This window comes from Aspergillus sydowii (assembly GCF_001890705.1).
Source record: "Aspergillus sydowii CBS 593.65 unplaced genomic scaffold ASPSYscaffold_11, whole genome shotgun sequence".
Taxonomy (NCBI): Eukaryota; Fungi; Ascomycota; class Eurotiomycetes; order Eurotiales; family Aspergillaceae; genus Aspergillus; species Aspergillus sydowii.
The window spans coordinates 1,029,647-1,053,182 of NW_024467869.1; the positions used below are offsets into that span (position 1 = coordinate 1,029,647).

The window sequence follows — 23,536 nt, forward strand, 5'->3', positions numbered from 1 at the left end:
GTATCTAGCGGCGTACAATGTACTGTCGTTAAGTGTCATTGAAACCTTTCACTGTCGATAATTAACTAACTAGCCCCTCTGCATCTGACTAAGAAAGCCCCTCAGTGCTAGCCTTACTTGCTTCTTCCATTGCACGGATCTCATGAGAGACGAGGAAATAGAAGCCATAATTAAAACCACGATCAATAGAAGGACAATGCTTAGAGAGGTTCTCACCCCAGGTCGTCAGTCTGCTACCAAAAGCATATTATGAAGCGTCTCGATCCCCCACAACCTCCGAGGCATCTGACACCCCGTCCGGGTCTATATACTGAACCCATTGGTGGCAAGCTAAACTGGAAAAGACGAATACGGCACTTCACCTGGGCGTTTTTCACTGTGACAATGGCCACGCGCACGATTGATAATATCATATATAGCAGTACATCTACCCTTAGTATGCCGTTCCATTATAGATCTTCAGCTGCTGACGGCAAAATAGTCCCTTACAGATTTCGGGGTTTGGATACCATTGGCATCATCTTTTCCCTCGCGAACATCGCATTCTATGTTGCAATCCGGGGTGTACTCCTGACGCGGTTTTACTAGTTTCCGTATACATTCAAAGCACCTCTTTTGCATCCCAGAGAGTCATTGTTTGTTCCTGCATCGGAAGTCTCGTTTGGGACTATTCTGATTAATCTGTCGAATATGGAATGGATAATACAGGGCCGTGGCTCACAAACGTCGTTCATATTTTGTTTTGGGTTGACTCTGCCTTGGCCTTTATTTCGTCGGCCGGGATTTACCCTCTCTTGTGGGTCATGTGGTGAATTTACTCTAAGTGAACAGATACAAGACTAACTACAGATATGTAGATGGTCTACGCAGACGTTTACTATGGTGCAAATGACGCTAACCCGGATTTTCCCAGCCTATCCCATGTTGATAATTGGACCCCATGCCGGTCTTTTGAGTGCCAAGTTCGAGCCCTCTCGAGCATTGCCGATCATTGTGGGAGGCACAGCAATCCAAGGAGTGGGATTCCTAGTCTCGCTGATGGTTTATTCGGCATTCATATACCGATTAATGTCTCAAAATCTACCGAAAGAGAATATTCGACCTGGAATGTTTGTCTCTGTAGGCCCGAGTGCTTTCACAGTTGCTGGTATTGTGAATATTGCTGCTCAGGCTAGCAGGCCCTTTCCGGATAACTTCATGAACGATGGGGCTTTGGCGGCGAATGTCATGAAGACCATTGTGAACTTTGCCTCGTTATGGGTATGGGGGTATGAACTTATGAAAATCCGACCTGTTATAGGTTCAGAGCTAATATCTTTAAGCCTAGCACTGTTTTTTTTTCTTCATCGCTAGCCTTGCGCACTTATCGGCCAGAGGTCCTAGTCGGATAGTCCTCACAATGGCGTGGTTTTCGTTTATTTTCCCGAGTACTGTTTTGATAACATCGACTTCGCTATTGGCAATGCGTTCTCCTGCCAGCCAATTTTGATTATCGGTTGTGCCATGGTCATTCCTCTTTTGCTGATGTATGCCTTTGTTGTTTATATGATGGTCCGCGCTATCATCCTCCGACATATTCTTTGGCCGCAGAAGGGAGAGGACAAAGACGAAAGTGGGTTTGAGATCAAAGGGACGAGGCCAGGTGCGCTCGGCAAAGACACTACTCCTCGTGTAGGAGGCTGCCTTTACTTCGTGCGTGATGACGCACAAAACTTGCGCCTTTTATTGGGCTTCTATACCGTCTTAGATTTTGCATATAATCACCGAAAACATAGAGAAAATAGACTCCCGAAATAAAAACAGACTAAGATGGCGCCCTAGACCTATGCCCCGAGGCAAGGGTTGTCCAGAATACAGTGACAGCAGGAATCGGCATACTCCGATGCCAGAGCTCGCAGACTCCACTGCAAGTTTGGAACGGTCCAATCCATGATGCCGGTACCACATGGATCCCGATCTGGGGCGCGATAGCTAGTTTTTCCTTTTTCCCATTTTTCCCTTTCTCTTTTCTTTTTCTTTCCTTCTCGTGCGCTGCCTTTTGCTTGTCTTGTTATTGCGTATTTCCCCTCCTAGTCTATTTACTCTGCTGCCCGCGAGTACTCATAACCCAGATCAGTTTGGTGCAAAACTCTGATCTATCTTTTGTTCTTATCGTAATATCCGGAAGACGCTTATCGCCCAAAATGCCGCAAAAAGTCTATGTCACGTACAACCAGGTATGTGCACTGAGGCTGCATGATACTTGTTATGTGTTGCTCTGCAAGCCACAATTTGTGCATGCCGGGTTAAACTGCAAATTTCTGCGGGGCTCTGATCTACCGCACCGTACAGCTTTAAACTGTCATTTAACACATTAGGTCTTCTTATAGGTCCACAAGCTATGTCAATCTTCCGCTGACCAGATCCTCAATGCATTCCACCCAAACTTGATGATTGCCATTGGTGGTGGTGGCTATGTTCCTGCTCGCATTCTCCGGTACGTCGAACGAAATTCAACCTAGACGACAGGAGTAGTCTGACCGGTGCCGTTCTTTTCACTAGCTCGTTCCTCAAGCGCTCTGGCGAGCCGAACATCCCGATTCAAGCTATCGGACTTTCGCTTTATGAGGATCTAGGTCGCGGCGACCCTGAAGAGGTCCCTGGTACAAAGGTTACTCGGACACAATGGTTGGATATGAGCTCTCTAGAAATGGCCAACCTGATTGGAAAGAACATTCTCATTGTCGATGAGGTTGATGACACGCGGACGACTTTGGAATATGCTGTCCGTGAACTGCAGAAGGATGTCGAGATTGCGCAGAAGCAACTTGGGCGGGAAGGCGAGAAGACGAACTTCTTCGTGTTCGTGCTACACGTATGTGTTTGTCCCGCATGCGCAGAGATTATACGAGGAATTGCGAAGCTCACAACGTTACTAGAACAAGGACAAGTCGAAGAAGGGACAACTGCCCAAAGACATGATGGAGTCTGGCCGGTATCATGCCGCGGTCACAACTGAAGATGTTTGGATCTGCTATCCTTGGGAAGCTAAGTACGATATCCGTTTCTTTCGCTGCGTCGATATGTTCGACATACTGACTAGTTTTTTTCATAAGGGATATTGAGGAGCACGATGCGCTAGCTAAGGCGAACCCTCTTGTTTAAACTGCACGCCACTATCAGGCCTTAATATTCTACAGCGCCCCCTTCTGCCTCCAAATGCCCAATTCCTACCACCGACGCACGGTGGCCCTGATTTAGCCGGCGAGCGCTTCTATCTTGGCTTCGAGAGTTTGACGATACAGCACGTTATATTACGAAGGATGTTTTGATGATGATATTCGATAGATAAAAGCAACCCTACTCGACGATTTGTCTACTCAAATAGACTTTTTTTGCTCTTTGCTCTTGCTCTTTGGGGTTCTATGAGCCCCGCGCCATGGGCACAATGACGCAATGCCATAAAACGAAATTCGCTAGCCAATTTCTCGAGAGGAGCGGCGTACGAATCCAATGATATTTACAGACAAAAGCCATCACTTAAAAACAAAACTCCCGTGACATTGCTCTATATCTTACAAAACCACCAGATCCCCTTTCCCGTCTCTCTTCCCAGATCACCACCAAAATCGCGAATCAATTAAGGATTATAAGGCAGCGTAGATTCCATGTATTTAATCGACATCAACGTTCACGCGGCGCAGTTCAGCCTTAGCCTGTTCAATTTCACCTTGCAGCTCCTCGTGTGCCTCGGGCACATCATGGAAAGTGAAGATGGCTAGACCCAGGCGGCCGAGAAGGTAGCATCCGAAGGATATTAGAGCGTAGAAAGGGAGCTAAATGAAGGACGCAGTGCAGGCTATATGTTAGCTGAAGTTCTGGGATGGAGAAGGGGTTGGTGTAGTGGAAGAGATGGACGTACGACGGGGATGATTTCTTGCTGGACAGTCTCGTTAAGCGGAACGAGGCCGAGATAAAGAGATAGGTATAGCTAGGATTTTCGTTAGCTGTCGTTTGGAAGAAAGGGGATGAACTGGTATAACATACAGAGGATACGAGCAGGAGCACGGAGAGCGTCTGCTGGGCGCGCGTCATTGTGAGGGCCTTCGCTGCCTTCGTGGCTATTAAACGGATTGGGTGGAGTTATACACAGGATTAATGACGGCGAGGAAAGTTGCGCCAAAAGTCGTAGTCGTGTCTGGGAATGCAAGTTATATTTAGATGAGGGACTGGGAATTGAGGAGGAGGACTTGAAATCGAAGTGGACAAACAGTCTATTGACCGCGGGAGGTGACTGTATGGACCGTGTAATATACATTACCTCACAATGCTCCCCAAGACATGGCGCTGATGAAGTCGCTCCCAATTCAATATACTATGATAACTCCAAGTAAGCCCAGAAGAAAAGAACGTATAATAAGGGTCTTTATTTCTATTACAATTTTCAGCCTACAATTGCCATAAAAGCTTTTAGATAGCCCTCGTGGATTTAATACACTTACTTACACATTAGCCGTACAGCTTTACAGGCGCTAAAAATTGGCCTGTTTGTCGCCTCAGGCTATAATGGCCCCATCTATCGTGCTTTGAAGCACCTCAATTTCTCATCATCATATTATCAGCATTCTTTGTCGCGTTATAGAGCCTATATTGTCTTACGACACTCTATAGAGTAGGGCGCAAGCAGACGCGCTGATTTTATAGATCGATCCTACTAGAACCGGCATCTTACCCCTTGCAGGCCTACTGACGGGTAGGTAGTCCACTATAGCCGATAGCTTGCGGATCTGTTTCTTTTTTTCGGTGCCCCTCAGGTAGTGCAAGTGGGAAAATGAGCAGCAATAACTATGGAGTCGCAAACCAGAGCCCATTGTATGAGGCCCGAGACTCTCGGGCTCGGGATATAAAAAGAGTGCTGTGTCCCTCGCTCGCCGAAATATTCCTAGAATCGGCTCAATTACCTCCGGCAACAGAGCCACCCGGCATGGCAGTGTTGTCATTACAAGAGCAAGGAGCTCTTCTGCATTATGTGGAAGATACTTTGAAAGAAGCAGAGCTGGACAGCGGCACGGCAAATTTCGAGGATGTGCCGGGCATTTTATTGAAGCTCTGGCATGGCCAATCCGAGTACTTGACACGAGCCACCGAAGCTCTGGCAAATGGGAGCAGGAACCGTCAGTATATCTTTCTTTTGCCATTTCATATCAGCTTACATTTCTCATCGGCTCTTAGCTTCTCTTCGTCCTGTGTATGGCCAAACGGGCATTTTGAAGTTCTTCCTTGAGCTTATAGCTTCGAAAGACGTCACCGAAAGCAGCCTTATTCTCCATTGTCTGAGGCTGATTGGAAACTCATGCGCTGACACAGGTAAAGTCTGGCTTTACCCGAAGAATACATGTAACTGACCTTCTTTAGATGATAATCGGGCTACTGTGGTGAAGGACAATTATACATCTGCTATTATACGGCAATTACAGCGGCCGGAACTCATAGAAGTCGTGATACCTGTTATATATAACTTATGTGTCGATTTTGGTATATACCGCCTGTCCTAGATGTATTGTCATGACTGACTAAATCTAGAGCCCGCTCAGTCCCAGTTGGCGGGAAACAAGATAGTGTATATTCTTTTGAAGTTACTCAAAGATGGCACATTCCAGGGAAACGACGCTTTGCTTGGTTATGCTTACGAGCTGATAGAGCTAGTGGGTGAACAAGGTATGTATACTCCTATCATGTTTTATTGTCGCTAACGGTATAATCCTTAGTCCAAGGTATCGCAAACTCCCCGGATGGAACTATCCCACTCCTGGTAGCGTCTGCACTGAACGATGAGTCTGAACAAGCTCTCTCTCAATATTGTTGTCTTGCAAACTGCATGGCGGCATATCTAAACGACATTAGATTCCAGGACATCTGCATATCAAAACGCATAGTTCCCGACATACTATCAGTACTCAAAAAATCGTTGTCTTTCAATGCCCCAACCTCAAGCGACGATGCGAAGGCTCTCATACAGTCACAACTGAAAATCAACCAGGCGTTAGCAGAATTATCAGGGTCGCCGCTTTTTGCGGAGTTGTACCACTTAGATGACCCCTTGTCACAAACACTCAAATCGTGGTTGAGCAGCGCGGAAGACCAACTCCAAATATGCGCCTGCATCATGCTCGGTAATCTGGCTCGATCCGACGATACTTGTGTGACAATGGTTAAGGAACTGCAAATCCACGAAGAACTGATTGTTCTTCTCAAGAGCAACGCTAGAGGAGCAATTCTTCACGCGGCGCTCGGCTTCCTCAAGAACCTGGCAATTGCTAGTGATAACAAGACCTCTATAGGCGAGGCTGGGATTATACCAGCTATCGCGCGACTATGGAACTACGAAACTGTCCCTCAGGTTCAACTCGCAGCAACTAGCCTCGCCCGGCAGTTGGTCAACTACTCTGTGGAGAATATCAGTCGGTTACTGCAGCCCGCTACAACCTCTGCAGAAGTGGATGACAATGACGGTGAACGAACGTACTTGTCGTTACTCCTTGCACTATTCGAAAGATCTGACTCGACCCCTATATTGACTGAGATCGGTCGCATAATAGCATCCATTTGTCGCACAATAATTCCCAAATATAAGGCTGGAGAACAGAGCGACTTCACTGTTGATTCCCTTCTCGATCGTCTATTTACCCATCATGAGGGCATAGCCTCCCCGCTTGGTGCTATGGTAACGCAGACCCAATGGCCTGTTGTCCGGAGCGAGGGGTGGTTTTCTCTTGCACTTTTGGCGTCTACTAAGACCGGCACTGAGGCAGTTATAAATGGACTGCAAAAATTTGACGGATTCTCTTTGATTGAACACACTCTGAGCGCTGAAGAACCCACTTCAGATAAGGAGACGGATAAAGACCAATGGCGGAAAGACCGGGACAATATTGTCGTTCTCTTGCAAGAGTTGCTAAAAAATAAGGTATGCTGGTTTAATTTGACTGCATTACACACTGTGCTGGGCTATGGAAAACTAATTGATCGTCCTTTTGCAGCCGGACACTGTTGAAGGGGTTTGGAACCCCAGGGTCCACGACTTAATGAGCCAATATGTCTCGAAGTATATCAAACAGCATAAATGATTAACTCGACTGCCTAACTGAGATTATGCCTTTTAAACTGATAAAAACCTATGCTTATACATGCAACTTTCTGGCTTGAGATTTAGACTATCAATGAGATGACCTCTCGAGAGTTGCACACTTTGGCTTAGGTAAAAAGCGGGTGTTGGCCCAGTAGGCCATTTATTTATTCGCTGTTATATTTATCGTACAATGCTTGGTTGTTTGCGGGCAGACCATCTCTAGAGCATATGACCGATATCTCCAAAGCACATCTGTATCGTCAAGGTCCTCTGAACCGAGATCGGACTCATAGTGAGCGGCTAGGCCCTTTCCATCGATTATGATATCTTGCGCTACACGACCCTCATTTCTAGGTGTCTTTAAGTCCGTTCCCCGCAAGCCACCATTGTACATAAATGAAAAGACAGGATTAGCGTCGTTGTTCATAAAACAAAAGAAGTTTGTGCTGATAGAATCCGTGGGGTTAGTCCAAATAGGAAATTTGTAACGATATAGATCGCCCAAATCAAGATGGTGTAGAAAAGAATAGTGTTGCTGAGCTTTGACGGTCCAGTCTCCCAGGTCTGGACCATTGTCCGAGTACATAGACATGCCAATCGGGGTATGATTAAACGTTTCGTCATCAGAAGGAAGCCAGCGATGGTTTTCGAATGGAGGCGAGAACCCTTTTGTGGTCCGAAAGTCCGCAGGCCCTCTCCAGCGGGGCAAGGTTGAAGCACGCCAGCTGTCGTGGTCAACGGGTCGCACAGGCTGTAACTCAGGATGATATGGGAGAGCAACTGGATGGCGATTATGGAGATGCTTAAGAGCCCCGTCGTTGGCGACGTTGGCCGAAACAACCAGCGAGTTAGGGTGACTCAATTTTGTTTGAACCATCGTCGCTATGGTATGATTTTCTAGGAATACGATGTCACCATCGATCCACACGAACATCTTGCCCACGTTTCCATCAAGTGTTTTGACAAAGGGGCCATTGCTTTCCAATACCGAATAGGACGAGATTCCATCAACAATAGATGTCAGCCATTCAAGGCTCCCAGTGTGGTTTGTCCGTGGTATAAAAACCACTCGGTCAAGGAAACCGCCGTTTGAGGAAAGGTTTCTCTTCAGTTAGATCAGCAAATTGTTCTACAACCGGTAGATAAGTGCTCACCCGCAAGTAGCAGTCCAGAATCTCCGTCCGACTGTGCTGGTGAAACGGTACCAGCGCAACGATTTCGATGTTCTTCGGTTTACTGAAATGTCTCGGGCTCTGTGAAAAGGCGTAGAAGAGGGCAGGAGAGCTTCCATGGACAAACAGCGGAAGCAGTCCAAGTCTGAGAAGCGAGAAGTCCGGGAAGCAGACACGGACAAAGATTACTAGCATGCAGCTATAGCTTACAGCACAACAAAAAATCATACCAGTCCACGATTGACACTGTGACCGGTCGGCGGCCATTTTCGTTTCAACGTCCGATTCAACATCACGGAAGCGACCCATTATGTATCGTCCGCTCATCCCACGGTGGAAGCTTTATACTAGGATATTCAAGTGTACGCATTGCTTTCGCAGTGCGCTCGACTCTATTTAACATGTCCTAATGGGAGGCCAGGAGGAGCACAAAACAGCCGACAAAAATGCTCTGTTCGTTTCCGCTTGCAGATGGTTTCGATGTGATAGCCTGGAAAATGTTTATATGTAGCTGCTCCATAGCTGCAGCCAAATTGCCCTGGTGCAGGTGGAATGCGCAAATTACCGGATTTGTCCGTGAGCGACGCTGCGGGCACGATTCCTTCTAGTGGCTGGGAAGAAACGTTCATCGAGAGATCGGGGGCCAGCAAACGACCTGGATAGGGATTAGCATTGGACCGCTTGAGGATTGAATGAGCTTTAAGGAATGACAACTTGGGAGGAAAAGTAGCCTTGATGATGACGTCGCTAACACATGCGAGCGGAGGATCGCCGTCGCTCGCTGTCTCTTCCAACTTCCGAGACCAACTCCGATCCGCAATCTTCCAGAGTACCAACCTGAATTGGCTTCTTGTTCTGCCCTCCCCATGGCACTTACTGCCTGGTGTGTAAGAACATGAGGATACCCCTCCAGCTTCACCGTCTTTGTTCGACTTGTGGTAGAACTCCACAACTTTTCTCACGCGTCCCTCCACCGCCGAGCCGTCGCTTCACACGTCAGTCACTCCCGAAATGTTATGCCCGATGTCGTCAGAGGGGACTCCCAAGATTTGGGACTGTGCTCATTGCAGCGCTTGCTCCCGGAGCCTTTGTGGAACTGGCAGAGACGAATGAGGACGATAAAACCGGAGAAAAGTTGATGTTAGAGGCGTCGCGCCAGGAGATCAGAGACGATATCCTTGAACAAACAGAAGTGCGGATAGGGATTGGCGGCCCTGTACTAGCTTATTGGGCATATTACGCCTACGACACGATAGCTACTGGTCTCCGTTTCGTTCACCTAGTCTTTATTTTTCTGCCAGTCATCCTTACGGCACCTACGATATGGCTTGGGAGGCGCATAAAAAACAATGACGGGGCCCGAACAGGTACACTGTGGTGGTATAGCTTCCTCGTGAAAGCAATGGAGCGCGCAGGGCCTGCTTTCATTAAGGCAGGTCCAATCTGCCTGCACACCATGAGAAAATTGCATTTAACTGACATTCCTCTAGCTTGGTCAATGGGCCGCCTCACGTACTGATATTTTCCCTCCGCAAATGTGCAGCACTATGTCATCACTGCACTCAAATGCCCCAGCCCATTCGTTGCATGAGACTAAGCAGACGATTCAGAAAGCCTTCCACGGGATGCCCTTCGAAGACATCTTTGAAGAATTCAACGAGAAACCTCTTGGAGTAGGCGCTATCGCACAGGTTTACAAGGCAAAACTGAAACCGAGCCTTGCAAATCTTGCGGATAATGAGCTTACCTCCGCGCCTCAGGACTTAGGGGGAAAGCTTAAAAGGAATGTCGACGTCTTGGTAAAGAGCTCTCCCCAACGCGTTCCGTCGTCATACGTTGCGGTTAAAGTTCTGCATCCGCGTGTCGAGCGCCTAATTCGCAGGGATCTGCGGATCATGTCTTTCTTCGCCTCCTTGATAAATGCAATTCCAACTATGCACTGGCTATCATTTCCTGACGAGGTCACTCAATTTGGGGAAATGATGAAGCAACAACTTGATCTCAGGATCGAGGCCACGAATCTAAAGATTTTCCGAGAGAAGTTTAGGTCCCGTACTACAGCTTGGTTCCCATACCCTTATTTGGACTACAGCACCCGTGAAGTCCTTGTTGAGGAGTTTGCCCAGGGCATACCCTTGTCAACTTTTCTAGAAATGGGAGGAGGTGTTTACCAGCATGAGATTGCGAATGAAGGTCTGGATGCATTTCTTCATATGCTCTTAATTGACAACTTCGTGCATGCGGACTTACATCCAGGGAATATCATGGTCCGTTTCTATCAGCCTAGTGAGCTTGATCTATCTCTTCGAAAACAAACACGTGCGTCCGAAGCGCCAACAAGGAGGGAGGTTGATGTGGCAGACGCCGTGCTTGCGCGATTGCGACCACATGTGAATGAGCCGCAGAAATGGGAAAGGGCTCTGAATGATCTCAACGCGGAAGGCTACCGACCGCAACTCATCTTCATTGACACAGGTTTAGTAACTCAATTGAATGACACGAACCGTTCGAACTTCCTAGCTCTCTTTCGAGCTGTTGCTGAGTTCGACGGCCACCGCGCAGGAGAACTCATGGTCGAACGGTGTCGCCAACCGGAGGAAGTCATCGACCCTGACATTTTCGCCTTAAGAATGCAACACCTTGTTCTTGGGGTGAAGTCACGAACATTTGCACTAGGAAATATCAAAATCGGTGACGTCCTAAGCGAGGTATTATCCATGGTGCGGCGCCACCACGTTCGTCTCGAAGGTGATTTTGTGAATGTTGTCATCTCCATCCTCCTTCTTGAGGGTATAGGCCGGAGCATGGATCCCAACCTCGATCTTTTTAAGAGGCAAGAACCGACTATCCTCGCCTTTTTACTGTTCGAATGCCTCCCACTCGCTTACTGACTCACTTTTCAGTGCTCTCCCCATCTTGCGGAAACTCGGCTCCAACGCCACGTTCTTGAAAACAGTCCGATCAGGTGATACCTCGATGCTTCGTGTCTGGGTCGGGCTAGAAGCCCGGGGACTACTGAGGGCCAGCATTGAGAGTGTAGAGCAGTGTGTGAAGTACGATCAACTGTCCCCTAATATCTAGACATGGTTGGGAGGAGTGGCCCGATTTTCAGATATCACGTTGTCGATATATCATGGCGAAGCTTTAGAATCGGAAGGCCGGACATTTTATATATTACTTATTATCACTGTTAATATATATTATATGCATGGCGAATTTTTACTTGATGCACATCATGATGAACTACATAAGAGGCAATGCATGTGGAACACCGCCCCCCCCGCCCCCCCCACCACCAGCTCAATGGACCTAGAAGCCCATGTCACTATCATTCTGCGCGAGGGCAATGAAAGTTAAAGGATGCCGATAAAATACATCTATTATATATAATCATGGAAGGTAAGATACAAATAAAATACACCAATGTGGGGGGTGTGACGAAAAGAAACATCCCCAATATCAATGTGCGAAGAACTTCGGAATATTATCACCATATATTAACACATCACAGGGGTTTATCAAAACATATATAAAACGCGATGATGTCGATACGGACTTGAAAGCAACCCGGCAAGTCTAATGTAAGCACATGTAGTTCGATGACCTGCCGGCGTTCAGAGTGGAATGTAAAAGCTTTAAATGCAACCAAGTAATTATCCTAGATGCGCAACCAGTGCAACATACCATGAACTAGTTTCCGTCGTTGTTGCGAACAACGCCTCCGCTGGCGCGCCACCAAATGTCTCCGCCCCATCTCATTAGTCGTTCAACAGCGGCGGTGGGCGAGTCCAAGGCTGGTCGAATATCAAGATAGAATACAGGCTCTCCCGTCGGCTCTGGAGGTCCTGAGTAATAATCGATCACATAGCGGACTTCTCTAGGGCCTAGTGGAGTTTCGCGCATCACGTACCAGTCATGTCGGTCAAATGGAGGTTGTGTCCTATGTAGTAAGATGGGTTAACGTAACTGATCAAGATGCGCGGTGCAGTATGGGCACAAGAGCGTGAATTGAACTGAACTGGAATATGGCGAGGACTAACCCAAATTTTGCGGGATATAGCCGGCCCAGAGCCTGGAGAATTTGCGCTTTCGGGGTGAGTTCCTGTGGCCGACCCTGGAACCTCACAAGACGGGGTGGAGTTGAATTTGCAGCTCCGTAGTACTCTTCCTTAGCCAGCTCTAAGGGGATATTTTCCTCTCCTTGTCGACACTTCTCCCATCCATTTGCCAGGCCTTTGGAAAAAATGCGTTCCCAATCCACAATTTCATTCCAGGCGCCCTCATTCAAAAAGTTGTGGACCGCAACCATAGCTTCCACGGCGTCTTGAGGCGTATCTGTATAGCCTTTGCGCAACATCGCATTGTACATCTGCTGCGGGGAGGGATACTCCCAGTTGCCATCCGAGTCTCCTCTAGGTATAGAGGAGACCTCGCGGTCCACGCCTAAGTCCACAGTCTGGTTTGGGGCCCGCTCTTGCGAGAGTGACGCAAACATATAGTTTAGAGGGTTGAGCTTTGACAGAGTCGAATGTTTCGTCTCTGTTGCAGGAGGTGGTTGAGGGGAGGATGTAGACTTTGGGGCAACGAAAAAGGGCGAATTTGAGGGTCGGACCGGACAGGCGCTCGAAGTTTCAGGAACGGCGGTTGGAGGCTTAGAGCCAGACACATGCATGGGGCACCCCAGCTATATCTGTAGTTAGAATCTTGAAGCTTTTTGGTTATTTTCCTACTTACCGGAGGCGATGCGTCAGATGATGCTGGGTGAGTGCGCGCCAATGGTTGCGGCTGCGAATCTGCCCAAAACCAACCCATGATAAATGGCAACAAATAATATCAAACAGTTGATGCGCTGCAATGAATAAAGGACAATTATCGCTTGGCGAGGAAAGATTGCGATCGAAATTGCGGATGAGAGGCTGAAGAGGAAAAATATGAGGCTTCAAAACTTTTGGACGAGCGATGATCTAATAATCGGAGGCAGGTTCCCGCCGTAACTTACCCATCCGATAACGACAGCTATACTAACCGTAATCCAAATACCGGCGCCTCCGATTAGTCGAATCCATACTCTTCCGTGCCCAGCAGCATTCTACCTTATCATAAGTGGCTTACGTGCAGACTGCTTCTTAGGTACAGCTTGCGGCAAGGGTGAAATATTGTCCGAGTCAGTTAATTATCTCATGAGGCAAAAACGCCGTTCCTTCTTCGTACGCCTTCCCGCACTTAAATACAGACCGATAAAATCCACACCAACGGTATCAAGCAAAAGCCAGGGAACAAAGTGCGCTGAGCAAAAAGGCGGCAAATCATGGAATACTGCAAAAGTACAGCTTCCAAAGTATAATAACAAGAATGAAGAATTAATAGCAAAAGTCAAGGTTCAACCCTGAACATCTTGAACAAGTCTTGAGATAAGAGCGTATCCAAACAAGACCGCGAGGCCGACCCAGACTTTGTTGCGCTGAATCCAAGTTTGGCCGACCTCCCTTGCAGCATTGCCACCATCCATTACAACCCCGAGGCCGGGGCCACTACCGTTGGGACGTCTGCGGAGCGCACTCGTTTCTGGAGAGCATCTGCTCGATCCAGCATTCGGGTCAGGTCTCAATTGTCCAGTCGCAGTATCAATGCGATTCTCTTTCAACCATTTCCAGTTTTCCTGGTCCANTTCTGGCCATTCAGCCCGAAACTTCAAACCCCCATCGCCCGCTTTTACATTATTGATGCCTCTGGAAGTGGGTGTTACTCCAGGTGTAGAGCTGATATGGGTGCCTCCGCCTGTAGAATTCCACCATCTTGATCGCGCAGAAAGAACCCGTCTTTCTGCTTCTGATGCACTTACACTTCCTGTAGTCATTTCCTCGCTGGTCATGAAGGAGAGGAGCCCGATGAGGATGGTCGAAACCTCCCAAGCCGGGTTGAATGACTTTGGATGGAAATCGCTTATGCTTAGGCAAAGCCGAGATGATGGTTGAAACCGACCACTTGGAGTGTGCATGCGGATAGCAGGAGGAGCAAATGGGTATTCGGGAGGAAACATCAAAGTACCCCAGTACTGACCATTTTCGTACGGCGTTCCGGGAGGACCAGTGATAATGTAATGCCACCTGAATAATGCTCAGTTAATCAATTCCTCCTAAATATATATATATATCTCGTTGGATGTAGGCCTCGCTCACTCAAGAATGTTTGATTCTGATGGATGCGCAATGATGAAAGGTGGAGGGTTCTTTTGGATGTTTTGGTACTCGCGTGTGAGCTAACCAAGAGTCAGTCAAGCGCACAGCTGCAGAAAACTACACTTCAACTCACTCTTTTGTAAGCTGCTTTTGTGGCCATCGTGTCCGAAGTTAAAACTGCTTATTTGTGATAACGGTGCGGCATATAAGCAGGTTGGACGGAACGAATGACGCAGTGTGGGAGGACGGTTCAAAGAGAAAGGACGATCGACAGTACAAGCAAGAACAGAAAAAGATCTATTTGACGATGCGAAAGAATTACGTGTCGTGGTTAAGAATCGTGACACTGATGGACTGAAAGGTGAAGCAGACGCCGCCACGTGACCTCCTGCGTTACCGTATTGCTTCTTCGGCGGCTCCGGGTAGCTCTGGAGAAGAGAACTTGAGCCACTCCTGGTCTTCTGTTGGCCATTGCTATCGTCGCAATGTCCTCCCCACCTTCTGCTGAAGATGGAGACGTATGCCATACCCCACTGCCTGCGCATATAACTTTTCAGTAATCCATTTCTAACTGCTGGGCTCTGACTTGGTTTCTAGATTTTCGAGAGTCTTCAGCGACCTGCCGATCCCAAGGTGCTCGAGGAGCAGCAGCAGGCCGTGAATGAACGTCTTCATGCAATTTACAAGAAAGCGCAAGATCGCCTTGGGGAGCTGGTAGGTTAATACCTCTTTTGATCTTTACTCATGCTGCGGAGCTTGTTCCCGGCAAAGTAACATCCCATGCTATCAACCGATACTGACACTAGCTATGACCTAGATCGACCAAAACTCTACGTTGCCCTGCACAATATCATCGGTCCAGGTCTTGAACGCAAAGCATACGCGCAGAGGCTTTCTGGAGCAGATTTTCAATCCATTGCTAAGTGCGAACCAGAAACAACATCTTACCCTGTCGGAAGCTCTACGGGAAATATCAGCGCGTGCGGATAAACTTAGTCGTTTCGGTTTGTGTTTTCTATCCAGCCGTCGTTCCCAGCAATATCTCTAATTATGACGAACTAGATGTCTTCCAGCAGCCGATCTCCGTGTATCTAGATCAGACACCCCCAACTGATGGACAAGCGGGCCCGACAAATATCAACGTATACTATTCCGTTAAGGAGAAGTCTCGTGTTCTGCTCAAAACTGGGACCGACCTAGGAAATGCAGAAGGCTCAGCATACGGCAATCTCTTATGGCGTAATGTGCTTGGAGGTGCTGAGAATTTGAACTTCAATGCGTCGTTGGGCACGAGGACGCGATCTGCCTACCAAGCCGCATTCGATACACCAATACTTAGCGATCCAGATTTTCGCTTGGAACTTGGTGGAATCGCGAGCGCAACACAGAAGTCCTGGGCGAGCCACGAAGAAGTGCTGAAGGGTGGCTGGGGTAAGCTTCGGTGGCTGAGTCGGTCCGGTCAACGACATGAACTTGGTTACAATGGCTTTTGGAGACAGGTCACTGGCCTTGCGGAAAATGCGTCTCCTACTGTCCGGGCCAACGCAGGTGATAGCGTGAAGAGTAGCCTTTTCCATAGTTGGGCGGTAGATCGTCGAGACAACCCATTTCTCCCTTCTCGAGGCTACTACGCAAAGACGTTCAATGAGCTGGCTGGTTGGGGGCCAATGAAAGGTGACGTTGCGTTCTGGAAATCTGAGGTCGAAACGCAAAACGCCATCCCAATCCCTATTCCAGGCATCAAGGGAGATAGCGGGATAAGCTTTACTACGGGAATCCGTGCTGGTCTTCTTTATCCACTTGGCCTTGACCCCGGCTCGCGACCGCATCTTTCTCGCCTTAATGACCGCTTCCAGCTAGGTGGCCCTACAGACGTTCGAGGCTTCCGCCTCTCAGGCCTCGGGCCCCACGATGGTGTAGATGCTGTTGGAGGTGACGTGTATGCAGCTGGCAGTGCGAATCTCCTCCTCCCACTTCCACGAGTGGGCGCCGAGAAGCCTTTCCGATTGCAGGCGTTTATGAACGGCGGGCGGTTACTGCCCCTGCGAACGACACAGAAGACTTCACCTACTTCTGGCACGGAAGTCAAAGACGCTATGTTATCCACCATCTCTGAACTTGGTAACGGTTTGCCGAGCATCGCAGCCGGTGTCGGGCTCGTCTATGCACACCCAGCCGCCAGGTTTGAGCTCAACGTCTCTCTCCCACTAGTGCTTCGGAAAGGCGAGGAAGGCAGGAAGGGATTGCAACTTGGGATTGGCATTAATTTTCTGTAAAGCATGCCTGTCGCTGCGCATTTTGAAGTATAGAATTCTTTCTGTATGTTTACCATTATTCAGCGTTAGCTTAATATATATATGAACAGCGCACTATTCCTGAATCTAACTTAGATAAGCCTTACTCAGTTACAGTAACTTAACTAATGTAACTAACTAGTTACTTCTTCCTGATATGATGACTAAGCCCATAGATGGTCTTCGTTCACCGCCGACGGTGTTCTGTACAACATCAACCACAAAGCTTCGTTTTACATATATTCCTGAGACACTTGTGTAACTGCAAGTCGTTGGCGCAATCAGCTCTTTAGCTCTTTTAGCAGCGTTTTACCCTGTGCGCGATACCTAACCTAAATCCAGCACAAATTCAAACCGCCATGGCGCAGTATTATCCACAACAGCAGGCCTATGGAGCGCAGTCTTCGGCCCAAAACCTTCAATTCTACCCTTCTAGCTATTCGTCTGTATCAGGCCATACAACCCCGTCTCAAGCATCATATGGCGGATTTGGTGCACCGCCAAACCCAGCAGTCCAAGGATACCCCATTGGAGGAGTCGGGGGGGGGTATGGCGGTTTCGGGTCACCAACCCCTGGTGTCAGCGGAAGAATGGGTGAACAGGGCGGTTTACGGACGGGGTGGCTTGCTGCATTCGGGACCGAGGGTTATGATGGCGAACCGCCGCTGCTGGAGGAGCTGGGTGTTAATTTTGCGCACATCCGTACCAAGGTAACTAGCCGCCCCATATTGTTTTTATATGTGAAATATAAAGGGCTAATCGGTTTCGTGAGTATATAGACACTGACGGTCCTTAATCCTTTTGCTCGTATTGATCAGCACCTCATGGACGACAGCGATCTCTACGGCGCCCTCCTCTATATCGTCCTCTACGGTACTTTCCTACTTCTCTCAGGCAAGGTATTCTATGGATATATCTACGGCGTTGCTGTCTTCGGCACCGTCGCCCTTCACCTCATCCTTAGCCTCATGTCCCCCGTTGACCCCACCTCACCAACTCAGGCGCCAAACGCCGCAGACCCATCCTCGAACTACGATCCGCACGCCAAACCCGGCTCCTCCGGACACTTCTCTGCTACACTGACTTTCCCACGCTCCGCAAGTGTCCTGGGCTACTGTTTCCTGCCGCTTGTGCTGACAAGTCTTTTGGGAATCCTCGTACCCATGGACACGATGTTTGGGTACCTGCTGACGACAGCGGCAGTGGGGTGGTGCACATATTCGTCGTCTGGGATGTTTTGCGCCGTGGCGAGAATGAGTGGTATGAGAGGGTTGGTGGCTTATCCGTTGGCACTATTTTATGTGGTATTTGGCATTATGGGAATCTTTTCGTCGAGGGGGAGTGGGACGCTTGCGGCGAAGACGGGTGCAGCTTAATTCTTCCAACTTTCTACCTGTTTAGCTCTCGCGGCCGCCTATTCTTCATTTGAAGCTAGCAAGGTTGAGTGCTTGAAAAGAATCGCAGGTTGTCTTTGACTCTTACATATGTACTAGGTGTAAGGACGTGTCTGTCCTAGACTGGCGAGTGAGAGGCTTTGGTCTTTTTAATAACTGATGTATGAATATTACGAGCTCACGGACATTTACTATCCCGCTAGTCAGATATGGGCGTTCAAAAATGTATTTCGATATTGCAATTAATAAAGCAACCCAAAAATAGATCTAGTATCTAGGATTTGTTCAAATAGTATAGAAATTCTGTGCTTAGAAACGTCCAGCTCCCTCCCCTCGAGCAGGAGCCCAGTTTTCTAGCCACTCCCGTGCTTTATCAGGATCACCCCCCACAGCTTCAACGGCAGCAACGCACCAGGGCAAATCGTATGTTCTCCCACCAGCCGACCCATGGTCTTCAACAGAAAGCATACCCGCAATATTACGGCGTTGTTGACTCGATTGATCAGTGCAGAAGTAAAATGGTGCGGTGTGCGGTCCCTTTCCCTGAAAATCGGCGCCGTCAATTATAGGTCGCACAAGGTTCAGGATAGCGGCCGCACTCATTGGCGCAGGTGTGTCGGATGCTGGTTGTCGATTTTGCTTCCCAGTCTTGCAATATTCATTCTGGCACCAGGGTTTGCTGCATCCACTCATTACTTGGGAGAGATAACGGCGCTCGATTCGGCGTCGGAGAGCTTTCCCTTCCGGATCATAGGTGTCGACGTAGAGAGGCCCGAAACAAATGTTGCAGAGCCCTAAGGTGTCGGCCCCTGGCACTATTGTACCTTGTACTCCGCGGCCGTCAATTGTACGGCCGCAGTTCTGGTTCAGGCATATTTGAGGAGTTGGCCGGGAGCGGCGGTTTAAGTCGTGGTGGCGGAGGTGCGTTTTCATATCGCGCAGCCGGACGATCTTGTTGCAGAGGTGACATTCGGTCGTCCGGCCACCATCTACCAGTTCGTGCGGGGTGAGGCCGGAGAGCAGCACCTCGGGATCATAGATATCCGGGTCGGACTCGCCTTGTTGCGAAACTACCAGGTGACAGAACTGACACAAGATAGGTTTTGCCGGGCAGGTCGTTGTTCGATGTTGAGCAAGATGCTGGAGTCCATCTGCGTCAAATCCACAAGCACGGCAAGATCGCTTCGAGTGGAATATTGTCTCATGTTTATGCAGACTGGTCAGATCGTTACCATATGAAGCGTCATGGGGACAGTGCCAGTGATTCTGCCATTCTGGAGAACGTTTGTGATAGACATTGTTGCATTGAATACAGAGTACGTTGTTCCGAGAACAAAAATTCTCGTGCAAAACAAACGTTCGCTGAGAAACCCACTGCTGGCAGTTTTTGCATTGGACATCATCCGGATCATGTGCAACTGAATCAACAGTGGAGGGGCCTGAAGATCTCGCGGCTGAAGTACTAGATAAAATTTGCAGACTATATGGTAATGATGAAGATCGAGGCGGCGCACCTTGTTGGCTAAGATCATTGGACGCAAATGCATGTACCGATATATACAATGCTTCAGCACCTTCCAATTCCACATTGGTTGATGCAATGGTGATCCGTTTCTGTGCCTGGTCCGACAACTCGCCAAAGACAAACTCATCCTCCCGCGGGCGGTTTCTTTGACGAGTAGAAAACGGGCTCACGAGCAAGGAAATATCCACGTCATCATCACTATTAAGGTTGATCTCTATGGTGCTCCCATTATCCCATTTTCGCACTTCATAATCCACATACTCGCCTGGGGACACCTGCCCAGTGATCCTTGTTCCCAGCTCGAGCACCCTGCCGACTGATGTGTCCCTTTTAGTATCAGGCGCATGAGAGGTCTTGGTCAGTCGTCTCCGCAACGTTTCACGGGCTTGATCTTCACTCAACGCAACAATGTCCACTTCCAAATCGGTGTCCACAACACAGATACCCTCGCCTTCTGGCTCTACGCTGTCGGCCAAAAATCTAAACGAACCCTCCCGGTTCCCAGGTAAGGTCAGAACTTCCCCCGTTGTTAATGTGGTGTAATTTTCGCGTAGATGGCGTTCTAGTAGGGCTTTCCAGTCTTCCGGATCATAACCAGCTTCGAGTGGTCGCAAGCGAACGTAAGTACCCTTGGGCAATGGCTTGACGTGAACGGTGATTATGGGAGCGTCGCTTTCAGACTTCCCCTCGGACGCAAACTCGTAATCATCAATTTCGAGGGCTTCACGTAATAAAGAACTAAGGCCAATCTCATTCTCCCGCGCAGAGAATTCGCGAATTCCGGCGTACATTACTCGACCATTTTGAGGGTTAACAAGACGAAATGTCAACGGGTGGGGTAACTGGTGCTGTCGGTCGACACCATATTCGCGGGCTTGGGACTCGGCGGCGAAAGTATGTGGATTGAATGGGTCAAACGACCTTGTGTACGAGCGAGATGGATTTTCTGGTGTTACCTGTTGAAGCGGGGCGGCAGCGAGGAGCTGCTCAAGGGCGGACTGCGGAAGAACAATCTTATCTCCAGACAGTCTCGGCGTGTGTTGAGACGGAATAACAGAAAACTGTGACGACCAGCGAAGTAGATTCTGTTCCCTAGCCATAACTTTGTCAAATTATGTGGGTGAAAGTTAGCCAGGAACTTGAAGCAGAGATGTAGCAATCCATCTTAAACGAACGTTGGAATTGAGCCGAAGTGAACTTGAACCTTGTTGCATCCGAAGTGTCTGGAAGATACCGCCTTGGATTTGTCATCTGAATCCAACCACGCTAGTTAACTATCACTGTAGCTTCACAATTAGTTACAAGTTAACTAGCTATAACTTGGGCCACCGTGGTTCATTATATACGAGACTACATGGCCCCTTTTGACTGCAATACTTTGGACAACGGAAAAATCTGGGATTGTTCTAATCTTGGACGACAGCATTTCCTGTGGCCAAGCAGCTCTTCAAGGGCCAAATAATGCCATTAAACCTATAACAACATGGTATGAAAAATCGTGTAAAACCACATCTCACAAAAGAGGACAGGTCTCCCTCTCCTACCTATATTCTCACTAGCACCAGTTTGACCAAAATATATTTAAATGTGAACGTTTATAGAGTCAACACCTAATATAGTTCACGTACTCGATTCCGAGTGCTAGTGTTGCACCAATCACACTGCAAAAGATCAGTCATACATGGCCACCAGGAGCGTAGACGAGCGTTCATACCATAGTCGAAGAGCAGCCTTCGTTGTGATCAATACAGTAGTCTCCTTGACATACTTGGCAGCTTCGTTGGCACTCCCATTTGCATGCAGCGCACTTTACGGGTTATCAACCGAAGCTCACGGAATAATTAGCATTTGCATTGAACTTACTGTTGGTCCACACTCCCAGCAGTCTTTAGTTACACCAAGTCGAAGACTTTCAATTTCACTACGTGGCCCTCTCACAGCTGTTTGATGAAGTGTCAGGCTGTTTCTCACATGCTCTGGGTTGGGAAGACAGTTGCTGCAGAACCACTTGTTACAACGATGGCACCACCGATTGGTGAGGCAATCCGCACAACGGGATATCAAAACGGGATGTTCACCCGAGAATAGTGCCGGGCGCCTCGCTGCAGCTAAAGAAGACGAATGGAGTGGTGGTGGTGTGAGGAGGGGAAAGTGTTCGCTTGGAGATTGGCCCCAGATGGCTGGACCTTCTTCAGACGTGTGACAACCATCGCATCCTCTGGGACCTAGAGCAACCGTTGCAATAGCTGGTCCGAGAAGCCGTGTTTCTGGCCGTGGCTCGTCAGCATTGTGGGATTCCGTGGCGTAGAGGCCAATGTCGTGTCGAGGTCCGCGACACATAGTAGCGTCAAAGGCAATGATTCCATCACACCTCTGAAGGGTCTGCGCCCAGCCTTCCTCAATGTGGTGCCCAAGCAGTTTACCTGACGGGCAATACCAAGCATTCTGGCGCAGGTCTTCTCCTTGGTAACCGGTACGCGTCATACCCGCTGAAGCGAGCTGGCCAACGCACTGTGAGCTCCACCAGTCTCGGTATCTGCTTCGGACTGCGTTCTGAGGGCGATCCATGGGAGTAAAGTAGTAAATGCCCTTCACGCGGGGTGTTCCGACGGGCCGCGTAGGTCGCACTGCATAGTTAAGGACTTGCATGAGTTTCCGCTCATTCAAGTGTCGACACCCCCTTATTGAAAGTAGGCTTAGATTGAAACTATCCGACAAAATTATGTCCGAGACCAGGTCTGCTGGAACCGACAAGCCATCCAAGACTAAGGTCCGTACACCGTGCAAGATGGACCTTCGGTTCAGATTGGCAAAGATGCCTCTTAGAGGGCCTGAATAGAATTCATCTTCGGATAAAGACTCGTCCATCCGCTCCGTCCGCCACAACTGGCCTCCAGGGTCGATTGGCGATTGATCGACTAATTGCGCGCCACGACAATTGGATAAGTCAAGGTGACGAAAGATGTACGGTGTCTCTTGGATCAGAGAGTGCATGAAGCGCGAGGTGGCCGACAAAGCCAGAAGAGAGCCCAGGGAGAGGTAAGGCACCAAGTGATCGAGGATCAAGCTATTCTCCAAAACATCGTTAAGCGATGTTGCCTTCAAAGTAGCATCGGCTACTATGGTTTCGCACTGCTCCTTGACATTTTCCTCGTCGTCGGTAAGCTCGACTTCGTGGACGACAGGGACGAGTCTCAGTTCCTTAGGTGTCAGGCGACGGGTGCCGTAGAAGAAATCGGGAGCACGGCCGATGAGGTTCTGACGATACGCAGCTATGGCTCCAACAGCCAATTCTTCGTCATGGACGATCATCGGCGTAGAGTTGGGTTGAATTTCCTGGAGAGCAGCTCTGGCTTTGACCAGTTCTGTCTCAAGGAGTTTGATAGTAGACTGGAGAACAGCTGACATGTTCTTTGTGTTATCAGGATCGATAGTAGTGACGAGGCTGGTCCATAACTCTGCTTCGGACATACTACACCGGACAAATGTAGTACGTACGGAATAGTAATATGAAGGATCGGGGAGCTGAAGGAGAATAGGGAGTGGGAACGGTCCAAATGAAGGCTTCAATTCCAAAGCAAGACCTGGTAGGACCCGGCAATGGAAACAGCAATTAACAACGGACGTTGGCAGAAGGGCGGAAGCGATGTGGGGAGAGTGCCAAAAGGAGTGGCTTGATGGGGGTTATCGAACAAGAAACAGAAGGTCAGGTTGGTTAGCCTGGTTGGCGAGAGGGGAAGAGAGTCAAGAGACACAATGTGGACGCCAGGCCCAAAAAAGCGAAGCCAAAGGAGCAAGTATAGAGTGGAGCACGGAGGAGTGTGACCCGTTGTCTGTACTGTGTATCACTGTGGACACTGATTT

General features: G+C 48.8%; 8 protein-coding genes across 8 annotated transcripts; 4 read left to right on the top strand and 4 right to left on the bottom strand.

Annotated features, from left to right (window-relative positions):
- The first annotated feature begins 373 nt into the window (after positions 1–373).
- Positions 374–1,567, top strand: ASPSYDRAFT_433534 (putative C4-dicarboxylate transporter/malic acid transport protein). Its single transcript, XM_040846631.1, has 4 exons — positions 374–421; positions 482–796; positions 858–1,268; positions 1,328–1,567. The coding sequence occupies exons 2-4, from the start codon at positions 696–698 to the stop codon at positions 1,389–1,391; spliced, it is 576 nt and encodes a 191-aa protein (XP_040699578.1). The 5' UTR covers positions 374–421; positions 482–695; the 3' UTR covers positions 1,392–1,567.
- Positions 1,568–2,065: 498 nt separating this feature from the next.
- Positions 2,066–3,441, top strand: ASPSYDRAFT_429883 (xanthine phosphoribosyltransferase). The gene is made up of 5 exons (XM_040846575.1): positions 2,066–2,216; positions 2,370–2,476; positions 2,542–2,854; positions 2,919–3,031; positions 3,096–3,441. Exons 1-5 carry the CDS (start codon positions 2,184–2,186, stop codon positions 3,142–3,144), a joined length of 615 nt encoding a protein of 204 aa, XP_040699579.1. The 5' UTR covers positions 2,066–2,183; the 3' UTR covers positions 3,145–3,441.
- Positions 3,442–3,653: 212 nt separating this feature from the next.
- ASPSYDRAFT_158352 (dolichol-phosphate mannosyltransferase subunit 3) lies at positions 3,654–4,074 on the bottom strand (the record flags this gene model as incomplete). Its single annotated transcript, XM_040842719.1, has 3 exons — positions 3,654–3,815; positions 3,902–3,970; positions 4,027–4,074. 3 exons carry the CDS (start codon positions 4,072–4,074, stop codon positions 3,654–3,656), a joined length of 279 nt encoding a protein of 92 aa, XP_040699580.1.
- Positions 4,075–4,810: 736 nt separating this feature from the next.
- ASPSYDRAFT_60663 (ABC1 kinase family protein) lies at positions 4,811–12,319 on the top strand (the record flags this gene model as incomplete). Its single annotated transcript, XM_040849886.1, has 11 exons — positions 4,811–5,153; positions 5,212–5,346; positions 5,395–5,514; positions 5,563–5,697; positions 5,934–6,946; positions 7,020–7,084; positions 7,463–7,464; positions 9,351–9,712; positions 9,771–11,113; positions 11,184–11,328; positions 12,314–12,319. 11 exons carry the CDS (start codon positions 4,811–4,813, stop codon positions 12,317–12,319), a joined length of 3,669 nt encoding a protein of 1,222 aa, XP_040699581.1.
- A 1,341-nt stretch (positions 12,320–13,660) lies between these two features.
- Positions 13,661–14,619, bottom strand: ASPSYDRAFT_34683 (ubiquitin-conjugating enzyme E2; the record flags this gene model as incomplete). Its single annotated transcript, XM_040845272.1, has 3 exons — positions 13,661–14,387; positions 14,460–14,539; positions 14,593–14,619. 3 exons carry the CDS (start codon positions 14,617–14,619, stop codon positions 13,661–13,663), a joined length of 834 nt encoding a protein of 277 aa, XP_040699582.1.
- Positions 14,620–14,944: 325 nt separating this feature from the next.
- ASPSYDRAFT_158642 (uncharacterized protein) lies at positions 14,945–18,129 on the top strand (the record flags this gene model as incomplete). The annotated part of the gene is made up of 7 exons (XM_040842742.1): positions 14,945–14,977; positions 15,057–15,173; positions 15,277–15,463; positions 15,522–16,731; positions 17,039–17,069; positions 17,140–17,463; positions 17,533–18,129. The coding sequence occupies 7 exons, from the start codon at positions 14,945–14,947 to the stop codon at positions 18,127–18,129; spliced, it is 2,499 nt and encodes an 832-aa protein (XP_040699583.1).
- A 1,144-nt stretch (positions 18,130–19,273) lies between these two features.
- On the bottom strand, positions 19,274–21,151 carry ASPSYDRAFT_430901 (putative ubiquitin fusion degradation protein (Ufd1)). Its single transcript, XM_040846590.1, has 4 exons — positions 20,848–21,151; positions 20,462–20,774; positions 19,662–20,410; positions 19,274–19,521 (listed from the first exon to the last, which is right to left on the bottom strand). The coding sequence occupies exons 1-4, from the start codon at positions 20,921–20,923 to the stop codon at positions 19,391–19,393; spliced, it is 1,269 nt and encodes a 422-aa protein (XP_040699584.1). The 5' UTR covers positions 20,924–21,151; the 3' UTR covers positions 19,274–19,390.
- A 131-nt stretch (positions 21,152–21,282) lies between these two features.
- On the bottom strand, positions 21,283–23,143 carry ASPSYDRAFT_158439 (uncharacterized protein; the record flags this gene model as incomplete). Its single annotated transcript, XM_040842730.1, has 3 exons — positions 21,283–21,333; positions 21,387–21,479; positions 21,536–23,143. The coding sequence occupies 3 exons, from the start codon at positions 23,141–23,143 to the stop codon at positions 21,283–21,285; spliced, it is 1,752 nt and encodes a 583-aa protein (XP_040699585.1).
- Positions 23,144–23,536: the final 393 nt, after the last annotated feature.

Excerpts from the sequence above, each read along its gene's own strand:
- ASPSYDRAFT_433534 (XM_040846631.1), top strand. The coding sequence starts at position 696 with ATGGATAATACAGGGCCGTGGCTCACAAACGTCGTTCATATTTTGTTT. Across the intron at positions 797-857 it reads GCCGGGATTTACCCTCTCTT|ATGGTCTACGCAGACGTTTA; the intron begins GTGGGTCATGTG and ends ACAGATATGTAG. Across the intron at positions 1,269-1,327 it reads GCCTCGTTATGGGTATGGGG|CACTGTTTTTTTTTCTTCAT; the intron begins GTATGAACTTAT and ends CTTTAAGCCTAG.
- ASPSYDRAFT_429883 (XM_040846575.1), top strand. The coding sequence starts at position 2,184 with ATGCCGCAAAAAGTCTATGTCACGTACAACCAG. Across the intron at positions 2,217-2,369 it reads TCTATGTCACGTACAACCAG|GTCCACAAGCTATGTCAATC; the intron begins GTATGTGCACTG and ends GTCTTCTTATAG. Across the intron at positions 2,477-2,541 it reads GTTCCTGCTCGCATTCTCCG|CTCGTTCCTCAAGCGCTCTG; the intron begins GTACGTCGAACG and ends TCTTTTCACTAG.
- ASPSYDRAFT_430901 (XM_040846590.1), bottom strand. The coding sequence starts at position 20,923 with ATGACAAATCCAAGGCGGTATCTTCCAGACACTTCGGATGCAACAAGG. Across the intron at positions 20,411-20,461 it reads CCTCAAAATGGTCGAGTAAT|TTCTTTATTACGTGAAGCCC; the intron begins GTACGCCGGAAT and ends GATTGGCCTTAG. Across the intron at positions 19,522-19,661 it reads CAATGATCTTAGCCAACAAG|TGGGTTTCTCAGCGAACGTT; the intron begins GTGCGCCGCCTC and ends AACTGCCAGCAG.